General features: G+C 38.1%; 1 protein-coding gene across 1 annotated transcript; it reads right to left on the minus strand.

Annotated features, from left to right (window-relative positions):
* Window positions 1-4,009: 4,009 nt before the first annotated feature.
* Window positions 4,010-19,341, minus strand: LOC108676388 (intraflagellar transport protein 80 homolog). The gene is made up of 17 exons (XM_018164458.2): window positions 19,224-19,341; window positions 18,239-18,405; window positions 17,532-17,642; window positions 16,323-16,501; window positions 15,786-16,013; window positions 14,837-14,961; window positions 14,504-14,618; window positions 14,108-14,241; window positions 13,329-13,492; window positions 12,768-12,862; window positions 12,311-12,416; window positions 9,701-9,848; window positions 9,031-9,057; window positions 8,279-8,282; window positions 5,845-5,967; window positions 4,803-5,066; window positions 4,010-4,411 (listed from the first exon to the last, which is right to left on the minus strand). The coding sequence occupies exons 1-17, from the start codon at window positions 19,316-19,318 to the stop codon at window positions 4,334-4,336; spliced, it is 2,163 nt and encodes a 720-aa protein (XP_018019947.1). The 5' UTR covers window positions 19,319-19,341; the 3' UTR covers window positions 4,010-4,333.
* Between the last annotated feature and the right edge of the window lie 808 nt (window positions 19,342-20,149).

Raw genomic sequence — 20,149 nt, forward strand, 5'->3', positions numbered from 1 at the left:
AATTATCAATCGAGAATTGACAAAGCTATGGCCGAAGTGAAAGAATTTGGTCTACAAGTCTCATTTGAAGTCAGCAAAAATTTTCTATGAAGTGACGTATCCGATAACTGCTACGAGTCGCAGATAATTACATCTCGCTTAGAGATATTTTTTCTTCGTCTGTCTTCTAAGCAGTGCAGAATTTTAGTCGGGGCGGAAAGAATTTAAATTTATGTTTTTTAATCCAGAGGCGAAGTATCCAATATTTGATATGTCTCTGTTTTAAAGAGAACTTGATAATTGCTATCGACCTCCTTGTTTTGTTTGGTTATTTTGAGCAACTCTTTTAAACTATGCTAGTCGCTGAGCAAGAGCTCTTTATCCAATTTATTGTTGCTATTATTGTAAGCATTTTATTACTTACTTGTTTGTTTCTATTATTTTCTTGTTTCTTTTATTTGTCAATGCTCTGTTCTCGGATATACTCATCAAATTAGTTTAGTCGTTGCGATGAATGAAAGTAGCTTCAAAGAAAAAGCTATATTGTTAGTGTTGCTCCTAGAGGTTACAATTGATGTCACTGGAAACGTATGAATTGAAAACGAGTACTTATAAAATTGTAGCTTTACCAGTTCTACATTATTGTTGCAAGGAATTCATATTAATTATTTGTAACAAAAAATATATATTTTGTGTGGCGTGGGACTTAGATGGTATCGATACCTGGAACGTAATTACCTCTGGTACGGAAATGAAATTATTAAGTAGGGAATTATTTAAATGTGGCATTCCTCACACTTTCAAGTAACGTGAGTGCTTTGATTCGCGTGCGGCGAGAAGTTCACAAGCACAAAGCTATAACGAAGTGTCTTTATAATCTGTGATTGATGATCTTATTAAAGTGTCTGTAAACGAGCCCTTTTCTTTCCTTTGACGAAAGTCGCGCATTGCAGTAACCGCACTCGCCGTTTGGTATATTTCGTGCATTTTGGTTCTAACGATCATGGTTCTGTCTTTTGGAACCGTTTAAATGAATGGCTCATCTAGCAGGATTTCAAAGTTGCGGTTTTGATCGCGAATTTGTTTTTGTGTCCCGAAAACATTAAAATAATTCCAGCTATACCAAAAGTTCCCAGTTCTAGGAACGATGAGGAACCGGTGCTTGAAACTATAATACGACTAGGTTACATCACTCGAATTCTAATCTTCTAATCAGTATTGTTGTCACTTGTTTGCTTGAATCACAAATATACTAGAAATTAAAAAGCACAGAAAATCCACAAAAGTTCATCTTATCTTTACAGAAAATGTTTCGGAACCTTTTTTTAATTTTAGAAGAAATGTTTCTGAACCTCACGATGGAGTCCAGCTCCATCGTGAGTTCGAAGATTAGAGAATGCAGATTAAATCACAAGTTAATGCAATTGAAAATCCAAATTTGGAACTAAAAGACACAGCACACGAAAATAAAAAGAAAAACCAATCTATTCACAAACTCAAGGAGTTACGAGCTAAATGCTGAATTCAAACTGAGCCTAAGTTTATAAATGCACAAGGATTCTGAAATACGAAATCTGAAGTACCAGAAGTGGAAGCTCACACCATAAAGTCACTGTCAGATACAAGAACATTACACTGCTCGGCGCGAGTGCGCACAGCTTGTCACCGGCCAGAGCTGCTACAAGCCAACTGAACATTATTAGGGCCTATTATCTACTGATGTCAGGGGCGGACGGAAGCATCGGTATAATAATGTTTGAAGTCCATTCAACTGTATAAATATCTTGACTTTCCTAAGATAATTCCAGTTGGAGAACTGTTATTTCGGTACGAGTTAATTATGATTTCATTTGGCCTGACACAGTTCCCAACATTTCTTGCATTCTGTATAGTATAGTAGTATAGTATCTTCGGCATTAAATAAATAGGCCTGGATAGGCCTATCGCTGATTCTTGTACTTTTCTTGACTAGACTGGCCTTACGGACGGAAGATATTTGTATGAAGACTGTATGGGCAGCCTTCCTCATTTCTTCATATCCCAATTGGAAGATTGAAGCTACCTGCTGTCTCTAGTACGGTTCAGAGAGAGAGCTCACCAGTCAGATTCCTTACGACTGCCAACGACGCCACATCTTCACATTTTGTCCGCTTCAACTGCATAATGGAGCGAGACGTTCAGTATGTGTCTCGTCTGAGGTGACAGCCTTGAGGTGTGAGACGATCTTGAGGCTTCGTCAACAGGAGGACGGGTCTCGGCCAGAGCTCATGAGAGGGCTGGATGCTGCAGGTTGGTTGCCCGTCACTTAATTAAGCTCAGGGTTTTGTGGCAATTTATAGATCCGGCCGGTTTCCATTTGGATAACCGTCTCCCCTTCACTACTCTCAACCAAATAATAAAACCTTCCATGTCTTCATACTGACTATATATTTATGACTTAAAACTTTACTATAGCCACTTATTATTAAGGTGAATATACAATTTTAAGATCACAGCTGCTAGGTCCCCAACTTTACGTTTTTGACAATATTTGGACCCTTTTATTCAGCGTGCTCTAATCTGCTAACCTTTAAATTGTTTGCGTTGCATTCAAATCAGTTGCATTTATTTTGGCAGGATGGGCGGCACGGAACTTAACGCCATATTTTATATTTTTTCAGATATGCCTAGCAAATTACGGACCAGGCAATAAGTCCAGCAGCTATCTCAATCAATCGTCAGTTATGGAAAGATCGGGTTCCAAAGGCCGGATCCCTTGTGAATCAAGTCACGAAAAATTCATGGATCGGCAACAGGCCATTGGCCTATTTCTTCAACGCCGACACTTCTATTCTATTCTATTCTGTCATTTTCTCTGTGCTACCTGGCTGGCTTGCGCTGGCCAGGTGAAACTCTTGCTCCCAATTTTCTGAGGACTTCTACGAGGACCAGGCAATAAGTCCAGCAGCTATCTCATTTAATCGTCAGTTATGGAAAGATCGGGTTCCAAAGGCCGGATCCCTTGTGAATCAAGTCAAGGATCGGCAACAGGCCATGGGCCTATTTCTTCAACGCCGACACTTCTATTCTATTCTATTCTGTCATTTTCTCTGTGCTACCTGGCTGGCTTGCGCTGGCCAGGTGAAGCTCTTGCTCCCGATTTTCTGAGGACTTCCACGGGCAGCAGCTTGGTCCAATCCACTTTTCGACAATTTTTTTGTGTTCCCATGAACACAGTTTAGAATTAATCAATTATTTATTTTTATTTAGCCATTTCCTATCCATATCTATTTTTTGTAGTAATTCATTTTTCCCTCCACTGAAAAGGGAGATCGCGGTCGCGCTTAAGTTTTGTACATTAATATCGGAATGAACAAAAGCTAAAGAAGCTGGTATATGTATACTGAGGCCGGTGACTGTCGGCTTTCGGATCTTCGTACGATGAGATGACGTCAAGCAATCTTTATTCTCGGGTCACAGAGCATAAGAGAAGGAGTTGTAGGACTGCTTGTCTATGATTGGTGGATTTTGCTTGAAAGGCCGTCAATGATTGGATGATGAACTTACGATCCCTTAACTTTTTTGGAAAGTATGGGCCCAGGGCAGTTGCTATCGCGCCCCTCTCATTCGGCTATAGGCGCACTCACGCCGAGCAGTGTGATGTTCCTGTATCGGACAATAATTTTAAGGTGTTAAATTCCGATTCCGGTACTTCAGATATGCGTATTTTTGAATTCTTGTACATTTTTAAACTTAGGTCCACTTTGAATTTAGCTTTTAGCTCATATCCCCTTGAGATTGTGAATAGAAAGATTTTCTGTTATTTTATTCTCTTTTGCTTTGTTTTTTATTTATAAATTTCGACTTTCAATTGTACTAACTTCTATGTGATATGATTTCATATGATTCTATAATCTTCAATTTGACGATGGAGCTGGACTCCGAAACGTTTTCTATAAAGATGTGAATGGAATTTATGGAATTTTTTTTGCTTTTAAATTCCTCAAATTCTCATATTTTTTTATTGGGCTCAAGGTAACGAAGTAAGACACGAGTTCTAAGTTTTATTAAGAGTTATGCAAACAAATGTGCATAAATTTAATAAATAAATATATGTCCACTACTGGTTTCGTATGTTAAGAGAATTATGCATGCAATACAGATACACTAATAAATAATAATAATACTAATTAACATTTGAACGACTATTTTATAGTGTCCCACCCTATATATCTCAAGTTCGGCTTGCGAAATTTTGAGTTTAAAATTATTCTATATTTAATTGTCAAGTAGAATATAGAAACTACAGACGAACAGCATAGACGTAATATAGAAACTCGTTGATTATTTCGCGTGTCAATGCGGCCGCTGCTTTTCAGTTGGTCCTTCGCTCCCGCTCTTTCTGGTATTCAGCCTCCACCGCAGCCTGCACCTTCGACCAGTTGTTTTCTACCTAAAAATGTGAAGTAAGTAGAATTCAGTGAGACAATATGTAAATTATACAAGTTCAATTACAATACAATAATAAAATAATGTTTGAAAGGAGAAGGTTCTGGAACTGGTTCAGCGAAACCGAAAAATTTCAGTTTCTGACCGAGCAAGCTGAGCATCAGGAAAGATTTTGAAAGTATAATTCGGCGCATAAAACTTTACTCGGTTTGAACTTGGGAGAGAGTTAGCTTGCATCAAATATCATTTCCTCGTCTCGTTAATGAAAAAAAAAATCGAGCAACAAACCTATCGAGACTGATCGTGCCCCTTAACTCACCATTACCCGCCGATGAGTTTTTCACGGCATGGTTATGACCTCATAAATAATAATGAAATGTATATTATTAACTCACTTTATCTTGGTTCTTGAGGAAGAGGCTCAGGGTCTCGTGGTTGCCGAACCTAGCGAGGTATCGCTTCCTGTAGGCGAGCACGGTGCCCACGTGTGTGTTGTGTCTCAGGGCCAACTCTAGGGCACGTTCCCAGTTGTGCAGCGTCACGTGAAGCATGATGGCCCGGAACTGGAGGCCCGCCTGCAGCAGCTGGTGCTCCGCCGCGGCCGTGTCTCCGCTCAGCTGGGCCATCTCTGCCACCTGGGCTTCCTTCACTGGAATGCTCTGATATGCAAGGGAGGTTAGAAAAAGGAGCTAAATTAAAGCTTGAAAAATAAATTAATTAAAGATAGAAAATGAGATAAGATCAAAATAGAAAAGGAAGTTAATTAAAGACAGAAATTAAATAAATTAATTAATAAATAATAGAGAATTATGAGCATAATAATAATAGAGCATTAGAGCAATAGAGCATAATAAATAATAGAGCATTATTATTAAATTAAAAATAGACAAAATTAATTGAAATTAGAAAAAGAAGTTTTTTATGCAGGAATGTGAAAAAATTCCACATATACCTTTTCTCTATCGTCTTCGGACTCGTCATGGATTCTAGACAATTTGGTTTCACGAATCAATTCATTAACGTCCGCACTTGCCTTTTGATTTTAGTGGGTCATAGTGATTCATGTTGGTTAATACACTGTTTATTATTCCAATTGCATGACGGTTTCTTGACTCTTTCGAATTCATATCAGATTAAAAATTTACTTCATTGGATAAAACACAAAATATTCATGCAAGCAAACATATGGAAACCACCCAAAACGAGACAGGAGGAAGACTCACTAAAGTTTACACATTTTAAACAATCGTTATAAATCTTTATTTTTTACAAAATAGTTTTAACTTTAACTTGAAGTCGAAAAGTAATATGAAAACACATTAATAGGAATTTGGTGTTATGTATATTTTGTCATTATGCTGTTGGAAAAAGTTAATTGAATGGAAACAATGTTAATAATTCTCATTAAACATTACAATATAACACCAAGGAAGCTACCTTGATTTTGTTGATGTAATGGACTTTGTCAGTCTCGTTGATGGCAGCGTAAGCGACCTCCGCAGTCTCCAGGTTCCTCCCGGCGGTGGCCATGCCAGCCAGCACCGCCCACACCAGGTCTTCCTGCTCCACAAATGCTCGTGTTATTTTTCTTGAAAATATTTCATCACTATAAATATTTTATTTAAAATATGGATTAATGGCTGGTGATGATAACATTTTAAAAAATTCATTGTTGCGAAATTTTGGCATTGACTAGTGTGGCAGAAGAGGGAGCGCAGCCGTGGGTAACAAAATTGACTCGTAAACAGGCCCAGGGCCCAACGCCAACCCATCAGCATGCAATATCTACACATAGCCTCAGATCAATTTGAGCTGTGGGTAACTCCGGCTATCAGTAAAAACGCTTTGCACCACACAGCCACTGCTTCACAGAGCCGGAGCACAACTGGCCGGAGCGCAACAGGCCCTACCGCAACAGGCGGCGCAGGTTAGGTTACGTTACGTTACGTTACGTTAGGAGTAGCTGGTGCGTTAGGGCCTGCTGCGCTCCGGCCAGTTGTGCTCCGGCCTGTATGCGCTAAACGGCTTGCCTACATGACGAAAAAATAAAAAAGTTATCTGGACAAAGTCTTACTTATTTCTCTGAGTGTCGCAAACGGCTTGCCTACATGACGATCAATGTAATACATTAATATTAGAGGACTCAATAATTCAACCACAGTCATTAGTACTTAAATTAATCAAATACCCTTTCTGATTAGGATTTCAGAGGACACCCCATGCAATTATATCAAGGTTATTCTGCTTAGCATTGAACGAATGCCATAGCTGACTGAGATTTCGTCGAGTTTTATGCTTTGTGTTCTGTGCATCAGAAATTGAGGTGGTGCTTTAGACAATTGCGATGTTTAGAGTCATGTAGTGACTGATTGTTATGAAGGATAAGTGAAGCATATGAATTTAAATGACAGACATAATTTCTGAAACTATTAACTGTTTAGTTTAGTCTCTACAGGCATGTACATTATACATGATTTTTTGAGTCAGTTTATCTGAAGTGAAGTAATATTTAAATGAAAGCACATAGAAATTATTTTAATGTAGGTTTGAAAATATATGCCACTTGTCCCAAAAGCCAAGCAAAGGGGAGATTATGTAAGTATTTGGGTATGCAAGAGATTAAATAGATTAGTAGGCGTGTTTGCGTGCTTGCGATCAACAAATCGTGCCGCTATTATTATTTGAATAAGAGTCAGCTGCTCAAAGATAGCAATCGTTTAAAACCTACTTCCCTTCACTCGAGATACTCGTGTGTCTGTATGACACTACGAGGTTGTAAACGCATACATAAAAATGTAACTCAGTCTGACTGTAGTGAGTGACAGAGAGCGCATTTTCTCGTCGACGAAAACGCGCAGAGCGTGGATGAGTTGCAGCGCATTTTTTTAGTTTATAGCCGTTTAGTTTGAGTCTGTTTGTTTGAGTGTGTACGTGTTCAGTTTGTATTGTTTCGAGTTTGTATTTGTTCGAGTCTGTGTTTGTTTGAGTGTGTATGTGTTCAATTTGTATTTATTTGAGTTTGAATTTGTTTGAGTTTGTATTTGTTTTGAGTCTCTGTTTATTTGAGTTTGTATTTCTTTAAGTTTGTATTTGTTTGAGTCTGTATCTGTTTGAGTGTGTGTATGTTTCAGTTTGTATTTCTTTAAGTTTATATTTGTTCGAGTTTGAGTGAGCTTTGTTCACCATCAGCGACTTATGAAACTATTTACTGTTTAGTTTAGTCTCTACATGCATGTACATTGTACTGGATGTTTGAGTCAGTTTATCTGAAGTGAAGTAATATATAAATAAAAGTACATAGGAATTATTCTCATGCAGGTTTAAAACCATATGCCACTTGTCCCAAAAGCCAAGCAAAGGGGAGATTATGTAAGTATATGAGTATGCAGGAGATTAAATAGATTAGTAAGCGTGTTTGCGTGCTTGCGATCAACAAATCGTGCCGCGATCATTATTTGAATATGAGTTAGCTGCGCGAAGGTAGCTATCGTCCAAAACCTACATCCCTTCACTCGGGATATTCATGTGTCTGTATGGCACTACGAGGCTGCAAACGCATACAAAAAGAAGGGCGTGTATTTCCAGTTCGAGGCCAGCACACAGAAAATGTCAAGAGATGTTGTGTGACTCACGACCAAAATTATGCGATGCGGTCACGGCAATGTTTTGAGAAATGTCCACGTTACTCTGGTACAGCATCAATCCAACAACTGGTACAGCATCAATCCAACAACTGGTACAGTATCAATCCAACAACTGGTACAGTATCAATCCAACAACTGGTACAGTATCAATCCAACAACTGGTACAGTATCAATCCAACAACTGGTACAGTATCAATTCAACAACTGGTACAGCATCAATCAGGAACAGTCCTGGTCATGAACAAACGGTTCATGACCGGAAATTTAATGTTCAAATTGAAGTTAGCTGAGTGGAGTGCAGATTAAAAGGTACAAATTAATGTTTTTATTTTCTCGAACTTGTATTTTCTCAAGCAGAGAAAGCTCGCGAAGTTAGTCATGTATTGATAAACAAAATTGCTGAGATTTAACTTCAGTGCCCGAATAGATTTAACAGCTATGAGTCAGACTGTGTGCAGATCGATGTGAGGGTAGTAAGTTATACTGTGAAGAGACCATACCAGTATATATAAGACATCAAGGTATGTAATTTTCTCAATGAGAGCTTGAAATCGATTAGTAGTGGAATTAGAAACTATAAATAAGATAAACCTTTTTAACGCCATTTTTCTTCACTCGAAATTTCTGTCATGTAAGAAATTTATTGGTGGAATTTTGTATAGGGATGCGAGAGGCGGTCTCGGTACGTTGCCTGCTTTGAGTTTGAATAGATACCCTCGGAGCGATGGATGGAGTATAGTGTTCAGATAGTGACACACCATTTATCCACAAAAGCGTAAAATGTAGCTGATACGGCCTTTTACGAGCCAAACTGGGTCAGGATGACCCAGCCTAGGCCAAGAAGTGCATCGTTATATGGACAAGGCTCCCTCGCTTCTCAGAGTGCCTCATGGCAAAGTCGCTTGTCAAGTGTTGAATATATGTATATGGTTGCACTCTATCATGAGACAAACAAATTGATGTATAAAAAAGCTTTTACCTGTTCTTCCCAAGCTGATTAGGTGTCCTAAAAAGCAAAAGGTTCAGTAAAGCAAAAGTAAGGATTTTGCAAACACATGTACGTACGTAAAGAAAAGACAGCAGCTAAATGCTACAAAAGCCTATAGGTATAACTTCCGAAAACTAACGGTGCGAAAATAATGAATTTACAAAAAAGCTTATATTACAGGTTTTAGTAAGATTACAGGTTAGTATCTTACAGGTTTTAGTAAGAATACTAAAGATACTGAATACTAATTTCGGTCCTGATATAACAATTACACAAATTTTACCGAAAACGTTCGTTTCCGAGCGTGAAAAAGAAGAAAATTTTCGGTACTTGCACGAAAACCTCAAGAATAAAACATTTCTACATTGTATGCATACTTCATGCCAGAAAAACAATAACATAAATTCAAAATACTTGATGTTAAAACTCTCTATTTGCATTACGAAACATTACTAGCCGGCATAAGTAATACGACTACATTATTCTATTGCTTAAATTTTGCGGCGTTATAAGACTTACGCAGCGTCACGTTGCGTTTGGCAAGTTTAAAATTATTATTTACACAAAGGAACATTATTATTCATACCTAATTAGTGATGGGATCAATGAATAACATAATTGGATTAACTAGCGAGATTAGTGCACGGATTTTGTGACGTACGTAGCGTCGCGATGCGACTGCGTGTAGTGCAGTAGGGTTCTGTCCACGAAGATCACGCCAGGATAGAACCATACGACCAGGTTGCTGTCCTGCAGTGTAGCCAGAATGTTGGCGCCATCATTCCACTTTAAGGACTGCACCATTCCACCTTCACATATACAGTTTTATTGTTATTCGTATATTTATTATATTCAGTTTATAACAGAATGGTTGGTAATTCCTTGGTATGTGGAAAAAGTTCAACCATGGGTAATTCGAGAAGCTATTGTTGATCTGATGAATGTTAGAGAAGAGCTAATATCTTTCCTTTTCTGAAGTGTGAAATTCGTCGTTCGATCAATTGCTTAGTTTATGTCAGTTATCTTAATAGTAGTCAGTAGTTATCTTAATGTCAAATATAAATTTATCTATCATCTCGACATGGATACGTCTAGACTGGATCTTCATCTAATTTGTTATTTGAAATTTAAAATCAAATGAAGACGATTATTTTCTCGGCCATATACGAAGGGTTTTTTTGTTTGGTTAGACTGAGATACGAAAAAAAGTTATAAACAAAACTCATTTAGAATTAATGAAAGGATATAGTAGAGGTTTTTAACGCATTTTCTCATTTATGGAAAAAATACACTATTGTGCTCGCCATGTCCGTCTGTCTGTGTGTCTGTCCGTCTGTCTGTCTGTCTATCTTTCTGTCCGTCCGTCTGTCCGTTCGTCCGTGACCTCAAGTTTTCGTCGACGAGAAAATGCGCTCTCTGTCACTCACTGCAGTGAATACTGAGTTATATTTTTTTTTATCTCAGTTCACTTTTGTCGACAGTTTTTTTCTTTCCTGATGAATACGGACAAACTATTCCTTTGAGTTGGAAACCAAACTTGAGAAAGTTCCTGGTATAGGGAGACTTATTTAACGGCTAATATTAAATCGGAATAAAAAGTTCTAGTAAACTCGGTGTTAATTTAGCTTGAGATGCGCGCGTGGCTAACCTAACCTAACCAAGGATTACTGAAATTTAGCTTCAGTGCCCGAACAGATTTAATAGCTATATGAGTCGTACTGTGAACAGATCGATGTTAGGGTAGTAAGTTATACTGTGAAGAGACCAGTATAAATAAGATATCAAGTTATGTACCTTTCTCAATGAGAGCTTGAAATCGATTAGTAGTGGCATCAGAAACTAAAAATAAGATAACCCTTCACTTTAGATATCACCTTTAGACGTCAGATGCTCTCTGCTAAAAAGTGCAATACCGGCAGACATGGCTACTTCTACGAGTGAACTAATACAATTATGTCTAACTCAAAAAATGATTAGGAGAAACTATGCATTCAATGATCATCTTAATTGCGACACTCAATAATAAACTTGCTTCCTGGATTTCGGCGAATTGCTTAAAAATTAGTAAAAATATATACTGTATACTGAATCAGTAAGGTGAAAATCAGTCTCTACAAATTTTTTACCTTTTTGCATTGTATCCTAAAAGGTCAAATGAGCAACTGTGCGCAATATATTTCCCATGTTTGAAAGACTTATTATAATAAAAGATCATGCTGCATAAATGATTGAAATCATAAATTAAATTAAATTATGACAATGCCATTAATTAAACAATCTAGCCGAAAAGACATATTTACAAGGTTCGTTCATAGGAACACTAGACTTTTCGAGTGCTGAATACTGGCACAAAGTTTCTTCGTAAATAAGTGATTTGTAGTTCCAAATGTAAATAAAATTACTACGAATGAAATTAATAGCAACCATTAACAAATAAGCATCTATGTAGAATTAAAGCAGCACTTCAATTAAAATTTAATCAAAGACGTCAAATTAGTGTAACGAAATATATTCGTAAAAATACAACAATGAATGCATTTAACTACTAGGAAACATGACTTACAAACCTAGCAAACGACTAAAGTAGGCACAGAAGCATTCACTACTTAATTGGATGCACAAAGAAATTAACTCGTACCTCCTGTATTGAAGACGAACGAGAGCATTGATAATAATTAGAGAATATTAATTAATACGCTAAAAAGTTGCTAACAAATTTTAGGATTTTGCCCATAATTCTCTCAAGGAAACTCATCGTTCCTATAGGACCATAATTTATGATTCTTGCAAGCAAAATGAACGCCAGTTCAATTGCAATATCATATTGAAAGCATTTTCAGTAAATGAACAAATATTGCTTTGCATTTGCGATCCTAGCAGTAGAGTGACTCAAATTGTTGCATAAAAACAAACGCTCTAGTCGATTGAGGTCCAAACTGAAAATGCGTGAAAAACTTCCACTTTTTAATAATTATTAAAGAGGCTAAAATTTACTCAATGAATTACATGAAAATTTGCCAGTGAGTATTTTCTTATTGAACAAGCTGCTGACTTGAAAAAAATACATTACTTATTTCTCATATGGCCCTCCCTCATTCTGGTATAAGCGCATATGAGATCATTTTTTAATTTTAGATAAAATACAAGTATTTAAATTTAGATCCAAAAATATAGAATTGGTTAAAGATAGTAAATAAAATATTTAAATTTAGATAAAAAATATATAGTTTTTAATACAAATACTAAATAAAATATTGAATTGCGATCTCACCCAGTTTGTAGCCCCTGCCCATGCCCCCGACCCTCTTGAGCTGCACCAGGAACAAGTCTCTGTTGTTGTCCACGATGCCCATGCAGCGCTGCTGCGTGGGACCAACCTAACGTTTTGTCACAGTTAATAATTAATAAAGAGCAGCCGTAATTAGCTAAAAACAATAATCTACTCCTCTTGCTGTGTATTTATGCGAGAGATAAATCTTATACAAAAGTGCAAATAGTACGGTACTTTATTTTTTTTTCTCATCCATTTGTCCACTAATGTTAATGATTATTCAGGCACTGGAGAAGCGACGGAAAAAAAACGAAGTAAAAATACTGGTTCTCTCATTAGTCTGATTATTGATAGATTATTTTAAATTTCTGCCTCCTGAATTGCAAAGAATTTCCCGAAATTAAAGCCGCACACAAAGTACTGAAATTTAGATAGGTAAAAAAGTAACGTAACAAACCTGGTCGAGAGTGACCTCAGCAATCTCGACCTTGTGCTCCCAAGGCTTGCCATCATTCAAGAGTTTTCCCGTCGTGGCATCGAACAAGTGGATGCCTGGAATTTATAAAAAAATCAAAACATGAGGAAATTCAGAATTCATTTGATTAGAAAAAATTTACTAAACAGAATAAGCATCCTAAAAATAAACGTAAGTATAATGTTTAAATGCTATCGTCCTTAATTGTTTGTGCTGTTCGTGGGTCGAAAAGCCACACCGCATTAAGTGTTTGAGATTTGATCAAGTAACTTTGTGCCACTTGTACGATAAGCCAACAAGAGTGTCGAGATTCACGTTGTGGACGTCAATTCAGAGCAGTTTCTCTAAATAAATATAATTCGACAACATTTTTGAAAATAGTCTCAGACAAATAGTTTTTGGTTTAATCCGACAAAACTGTATGAGAATTAATTTATTTTTTTTAAGAATAAATAAAATCTGCTCAGTCGTATAGTGTAAAACGAGATATATGGCCAAAATAAAATTCAAAATTATATTGTAAAGAGTATTAACTGATAATACCTTTTTCGTTATCCTTATCCCTGATAGCGAGCGTGTCGTTGCTGAGGGCCACGGTCCTGGCGCTGAGGACGTCGGTGCGCATGCGCGGCCAGCGAGGGCTGCTCACCACGCGTCCCTCGTACGTGTACAGCACAACGCTGCTGCCGTCAACCACCAGGAAGTGTCTGCCGTGCACCCAACACCACACAGTTTACTATTGTCGACGTATTAGCTTTATCTTTATAGTTTTATAATTTATGATTTATAAGTTGCCTATTAAATTTGACAATTTGTGGATAAGAACTGAAGAAATTAAAATTAAAAAAGGAAGCAAAATTCTGTCTCTCTGAATTTTTTTCCTAAACAAGGTGAAAATTTTCATATAAGAACTTAAATTTCTGAAAACTTCAAAAAAATTATCATCTGCTGAATTGTGAAGCAAATTTCTAATCATAACTTACAAAAACTATATCGAAGCACCAATTAAGGAAAAAATTGCCATTTAAAAACAAAATGTCGAGTACCTTAAAAGAATCTTGAAGAAATAAAGGTAGAGAGACAAGGGAAAGGAATATTGAAGAATAATCTTTAATAACTTATAATTTTGCTTGTCGACGACTTTTAACTGCTGTATTCAGTGACGAAAGAGTCAGAAGCATTTAATAGGCGCAAGGTGCGACATATTAGGCGCACGTATCGACGTGCTAGCTTTACTGCTACTAAAACACCTCCTGAGTATTAATTTGAATTTGAAATTTTTTTCAAGTTTGAAAGAAATTAAGGCCGGCAATACAGTTAACCTCTCAGCCTGCACGATGAGGCTCACGCTGCCTTCCTTGAGGTCGAAAATGATGGGCGTGTTCCAGTTGCGGGTAGAGTACACGTAGACCTGAGATGCCGTCACTACTATGAGGTGACCATACGCCAGTGACACCTGGTACACCAGCAATGATTAGTGTGGTAAAATACGCATAGTGATTTGGACAAAGGCTCACTCATTTCTCTGACTGTCACGGCAAAATCGAAGCAACTGACGAAGCAAAATGTAATTCGAAGTATGTTAATGGTATTTAAGTATTGTATCACTAAATTTTTAGCCAGGAAAAAGATCTAATTTTACGCAACGATCTAATTTCCAGGCAGGAAACGATCTAATTTGTACAAGGCTTTTGATTGCTTCATGTGGGTTGGTCTACCTTAATGATTCTGTCCCGTAACTCAAGTTGTTCTTTGGCATCATTGTTGACATTACGCAAGGCGATGGCGGTGCGACTGATGACAGTCGCTTCGTAGTTGTGCCATTCCAAGTTACTGGAATAAGTTTAAAATTAACTAGGCTGATAGTACGATCAGTTTCTAATTCTATTGGAGAAAATCTTACTTTGAAAGCACACAAAAATTTTTTTCATAATTTTCTTTCACTTCAAAAAAAGCACATTTTAACTTTGAAAACAAAAAATTAATTTATTTGTCATAAAAATTCTACTTAGAAAAGCAAGTAATTTGTCGACGCTAATTTAGCATCTCACTTCTCAATGACGTGAGCGAAGAGCACATGACCGTTCCCCCCGGCGCCGGCCACCTGAGTGCCATCACTCGACCAGGCCAGGTTGAAGAGGCTGCCGCAACCTGGCTTATCCAGAGAGTGCGACCACTGCCAGGGAATGTATCATCAAAATGTATCAATGAAGAGAGAATGCATGAATGTATCGCAAAATGTATCATCTGACTAAGAGTTGAACAAAGTGGTATATTATACTTAAAACCTGTGTTAACTTGCAGTGACCATCGATTGCTTGCAAAACTAGCAGCTACTTATGTAAAACTGTCATCGTTTTTTTAGTCTTATGTTACTGTCGCTCAAATTAATGACAAGAATTAATATTCATACTAAAAATTATTATTGGGAGACCCATTTCGTATTTTCTAATGAGTCAATATCGGAGATAATTAATTTTATAATGTCGTGTAGTCGGTTAGCGTTAGGCCCCGTTGGCCAATCGCTGATTAGTAACCATGCGACCATTTTGCCTATTACGACCATGATTTTCACAGCTGGTTGCATGTTTCGAACACTCAGTTCACTACTCAAATTGTGGTGACCTTAACCAATAGGCGGCCTCCCAGAGATGGACATAAGCGATGACGAATTCATCATAATCTATTAAAAATACCTCAACTCTTTAGCATCCAGCTGTACATATATGTCGCCTTCCTATGTAGAGTTTTTTGATTATGTAAGAAGCTCATTTGTATTCAACGAGAATATAAAGAAGCTTTATATTCTTTATATTCTAATTGGATTCCTTTTTATATGTCACCTTTATATTCAGGCTGTGCTATGACCAGGTGGACATTTATGAGCCGATGTCATATTTTTCCCCATAAATTCATTTCATCAATATGGCATGGATGCAATGTGATATTTTGCACTCGTAAAAATATTGGTAACTCAAGGAATAAAAAATGTCCGCCCACCCCCGCCTTGTCGCAGAGCCTGAGTGTGTTGTATGACCCCACGGCGAAGAGTTGCCCGTCCGGTGCCCAGGCGAGCGCAGTGATGGGGTGGTGGTGGGGCGGTGAGGTGTATAGCTGCCGGCCGTAGCGATCCCAGACTCGGTAGCGCGTGTCCTCTCCGCCCGATATGATGAGTCCCGTGTTTGGGTTCCAAGCCACCTTCAGGACCAGGGCTTCGTGGGCTTTCCACTGAGGGATGATGGGAAACAAAAGAATAAGATCATCGGTTGATTTAAATAATTCAAATACTGACAGACTTAATTACTCGTAACCGAAAAATTACCGAATTTTGTTAGGAAGGTAGCTAGTTTAGTTCGCTTGTTGAGCGTCAATTGAACTTCAACAACAGAGCAGCAACATCTTCTGAAAACAGATAGTTGGAAGAATGAACTCGAGTTGTACTAAACTCGATAATTATTGGCCATGTACTTCACAGTTGTCATGCAGAGCTCTACAAAAAGACAAAATTCATTAAACAATTCATCATCAATACAATACCTGTATGGGCTTTGTGTTGGGTGCCAGAGGTTTGATGACCAGCGCGGTGCCAGACGTGTAGAGCACCGCGTCCGAGTCTGGCGACCAGGCGGCGCTGTAGACGGGGCCTGAGCTCATGGCCAGCGAGGACCTCAGCATGCCGCTACGTGACCAGATCTTCACCAGGCCGTCCTCCCCACCTTAGTTCACGCAAAATAAGGCTTATTATTCAGTAGAATAATGATAGTTGTTGTGCTTTGTTGGGCAGGATAATGATGGTAATTAATTCTGCGTGTGGCAGGCAGAATAATGCTGATTATTTTGCTTATTGCAGGCAGGATGATGCTAGTTATTCTGATCAAACTTGAAACGTCTTTCGGAGAAAGGCTGGAGATTTAGGCAGTGATGGAATGAGTCTAAATATGCTGTGATAAAAGATGATGACAAAGGCAAAGAAGAGAAAAAATAATATAACTCAGTACTCACTGCAGCGAGTGACAGAGCGCATTATCTCGTTGACGAAAACTTGAAGTCACGGACGGACAGACGGACAGACGGACGGACGGACATGGCGAGCACAATAGCGCCTTTTTTCCATAAATAAGAAAATGCGCTAAAAAGGCCTAAGTTAAATAGATAAATTTTTACCGCGTAATGTTTTGAGCGAAAATTCAGTTGAGTAAACAGTGATGGAATGAGTCTAAATATGCTGTGATAAAAGATGATGACAAAGGCAAAGAAGAGAAAAAATAATATAACTCAGTACTCAGTGCAGTGAGTGACAGAGCGCATTATCTCGTTGACGAAAACTTGAAGTCACGGACGGACAGACGAACAGACGGACGGACGGACATGGCGAGCCCAACTTTTTCCATAAATAAGAAAATGCGCTAAGAAGGCCTAAGTTAAATAGATAAATTTTTACAGCGTAATGTTTTGAGCGAAAATTCAGTTGAGTAATGCGTATTGACAGTTGTACGTGAGGAGTATTTTATTTATTTTTTTTTTTTAAATATAAATTTGCATCATCTGTCATCAAATTAAAAACTCAAGATTTCATGTAAAAATCTAGCAGAAATGTAATGATTGCGCGAAAATAAAAAAAATTAAGATAGTTATGATTTTACAAATCTTTGGTCATTTTAGGATTAAAGGTGAGAACCAAATTATTTTACCAAATTAATAATTTTACCAAAAATTTTTACCTATTTTAGGACCAAATATTTTTACCGGTGAGAATGCTGGAGCCGTCGTGACTCCAGCGGCCTGCGAGCGCCGCCCCCTGGTGCGCGTCAACACTCTTCTCGATACGGCCTTTGCGGCTCACGAGGTGAAATTTGCCTAAGAAATTAATGCAAATATATTAATTATTAATTAAATATCTTATTTAATGTATAAGGTTTAATTTGCACTCCAAGCGGCATGACATTGCACAGGAATTAGGGATTTTTACTCCACCAAATTGCCAGGCGACTTGCGTTGCATGAGGCATCAGCACACGTGGCTTAAAATTGCAACGTAATCAGACCTCTACTTTTTATACAACACGGTTGTGGAAATAACATCTGGAGCTTCAATTTCTCGTACGCCGTTCTATTGCACTAGATAATTTTCGAATTTTTCTACAGGGTTCACCTTGGAAAATGTTGGGCAGCTGTATGTTTTGAAACTTGTAATAAGTATATAGCGGGTGGCGGCAGAAAGGCGTATAATTCACATTTTTTTTGAACATTATTACGATACTTGATGTTATGACAGAGTTAAACTAAATTAAACACACAGAGTATATCTTAAGTCATATAAATCACATTATAAAATTTTCAATGTTAATGAATTGTTCTGTCGTACTCTTTTAAATTACCCAAGCCTAATTTTCAATTTAATCCTGATTACATTTTCTATCCAAGAGTAGAGAAATAAAATATTTAATTACGAACCATCAGCAGCTGTGAGGAGGAAGATGATGTCTGCTCCCGCCTTGCCTCCTTGTATTGCACTGCGAGGCATCCAGTGCATTTCTAGCGGGAAAACCTCAGCGGGGAGATCAGCGACTTTGCTAGTCTCAGCATTGAGGAGGCTCCAACGTAGCAGCTGATGGTCGTCTCTGTGGTGCATAAAAATTACAAGGTAATAAATTAAAAATGAATATGAGCGAAAAAAATGCAGTAATTGATATACGAGTACTATAAAATTAAAATGCGAACTTTTAAAACAGCGAAACACGCGCGATTTAAACATGATGAAGAAAATTCCAGATAAAATAAAGTGGTTGAAGATAGTGCGACAAATATGAAAAGCTTTCCGTTGATTGTGGACGGTAAAAATATTTAAACAGTTCAGTATGTGGGCAAAAACTCGCGACATAAAGTGTGACGACCTACAAGTCTTACATGCACCACGTAAAAAATCTTAACATTTATGGTAACTAAATTTCCAAACAAGAGAATGACTACATAATTTTGAAGCTTTTTACTGGCTTCTTACTGTGGTTTTTACTGTACGTGAAATCTTGAAAATAATTATGCGTTTAGGGATGAGGACATTGATTGAAATTTTTGAGTGCAAATTGGATAATCACAATCTCCGCAACTTTGTAGTGACAAAGAAAAATTATTTGGATCCTTTAAAAGTTAATAACTCAATACGCTTTCAATCATCATTGCCATTTAGCTTCATAATGTTTAAATGCATGCACAATTCCAATTTTTTTTACGACTTTTTCGACACCGTCCTGTATATCGCGAATAAAGACATAAATATAATTTACCGATTTATTTCAGTCTTTAAAGAGAGATAAACTAAGCCTTAAATGATTTTTTCATTTCTATTTCGATAAAAATTATCTAATAAATGGCTGAAGTATGATAACTTATGCACACTTGCTAATAATAATTATTATTCATGTCAGGTCAGCGCTCTCACCCGCACGAGTAGAGCTCGTCTGGGGTCATCCAGCCCACACACGACACCAGGTCAGAGTGTCGGGGCTTGTCTTGTAGCGAAATTTTGAAGCGCATCTTGGGTTCCTATATAATAATAAACCTGTTATTACATTTGTAATATGGTTAATGCATCAGCAGCGTGGTTATTAGTGACATGATCATTGGATTAGTGACATGATTCACGCATCAGCAACATGGTTATTGCATCATTGATAGGGGTGGAATGCATCAGTGACATATAGTTAATGCATCCGCAACATAGTTAATGCATCAGTAACATAGTACATGCATCAGCAACATAGTAAATGACTGAGCAACATATTGAATGCCTCAGCAACATAGGAAATGCATCAGNTGGAGTTCTGGAGTGTGAGTGAAATTGATCCTGAGGATTCTCCTAGGAAGGACGATGTCGGGCTACTTGGCGGGGCCTGAGATAACTATTCGGACACGGTTTCGGAAGTTCCAGCGAACACATGTCAGGAGCCGCTGCTAACGAATAAGGATCGCGACTCATGTGTCGTGTCTGGAGCAGTGCCTCTCCCGTCGGTACCTTGCGGGGTTACAGCTCCCCCCCACGAAATCCGGAGGGTGCCTTCTCATGGGATGCCCTCGGTGTTGGGAGTTCGAACGAGGTCACGGGGTTACGTGCTTGATATCGAACGCGTTCAGCCTGTAGTGCTAGAATATAAGCAGCGTAGATTGCGCAGGAGTTCTAGGTGACCTCTTCCCGTGCGATCCGTCTTGGCGGGGGGGAATGTAGAGGTTTGACACGCATGTGTTCTCTAAACGAATCTGCCGCGAGGTCACGAGCGGGCTGAGTGCTTTTAGGCTGGCCATTTGGTTCGTTGGCTTCCGTGGATGAGGTGGGAGGGACCTTTTCTGGTGTGGCGTCGGCTTCTGAGA

This window comes from Hyalella azteca, unplaced genomic scaffold (genome assembly GCF_000764305.2).
Source record: "Hyalella azteca isolate HAZT.00-mixed unplaced genomic scaffold, Hazt_2.0.2 contig3082, whole genome shotgun sequence".
NCBI classification, from domain to species: Eukaryota; Metazoa; Arthropoda; class Malacostraca; order Amphipoda; family Hyalellidae; genus Hyalella; species Hyalella azteca.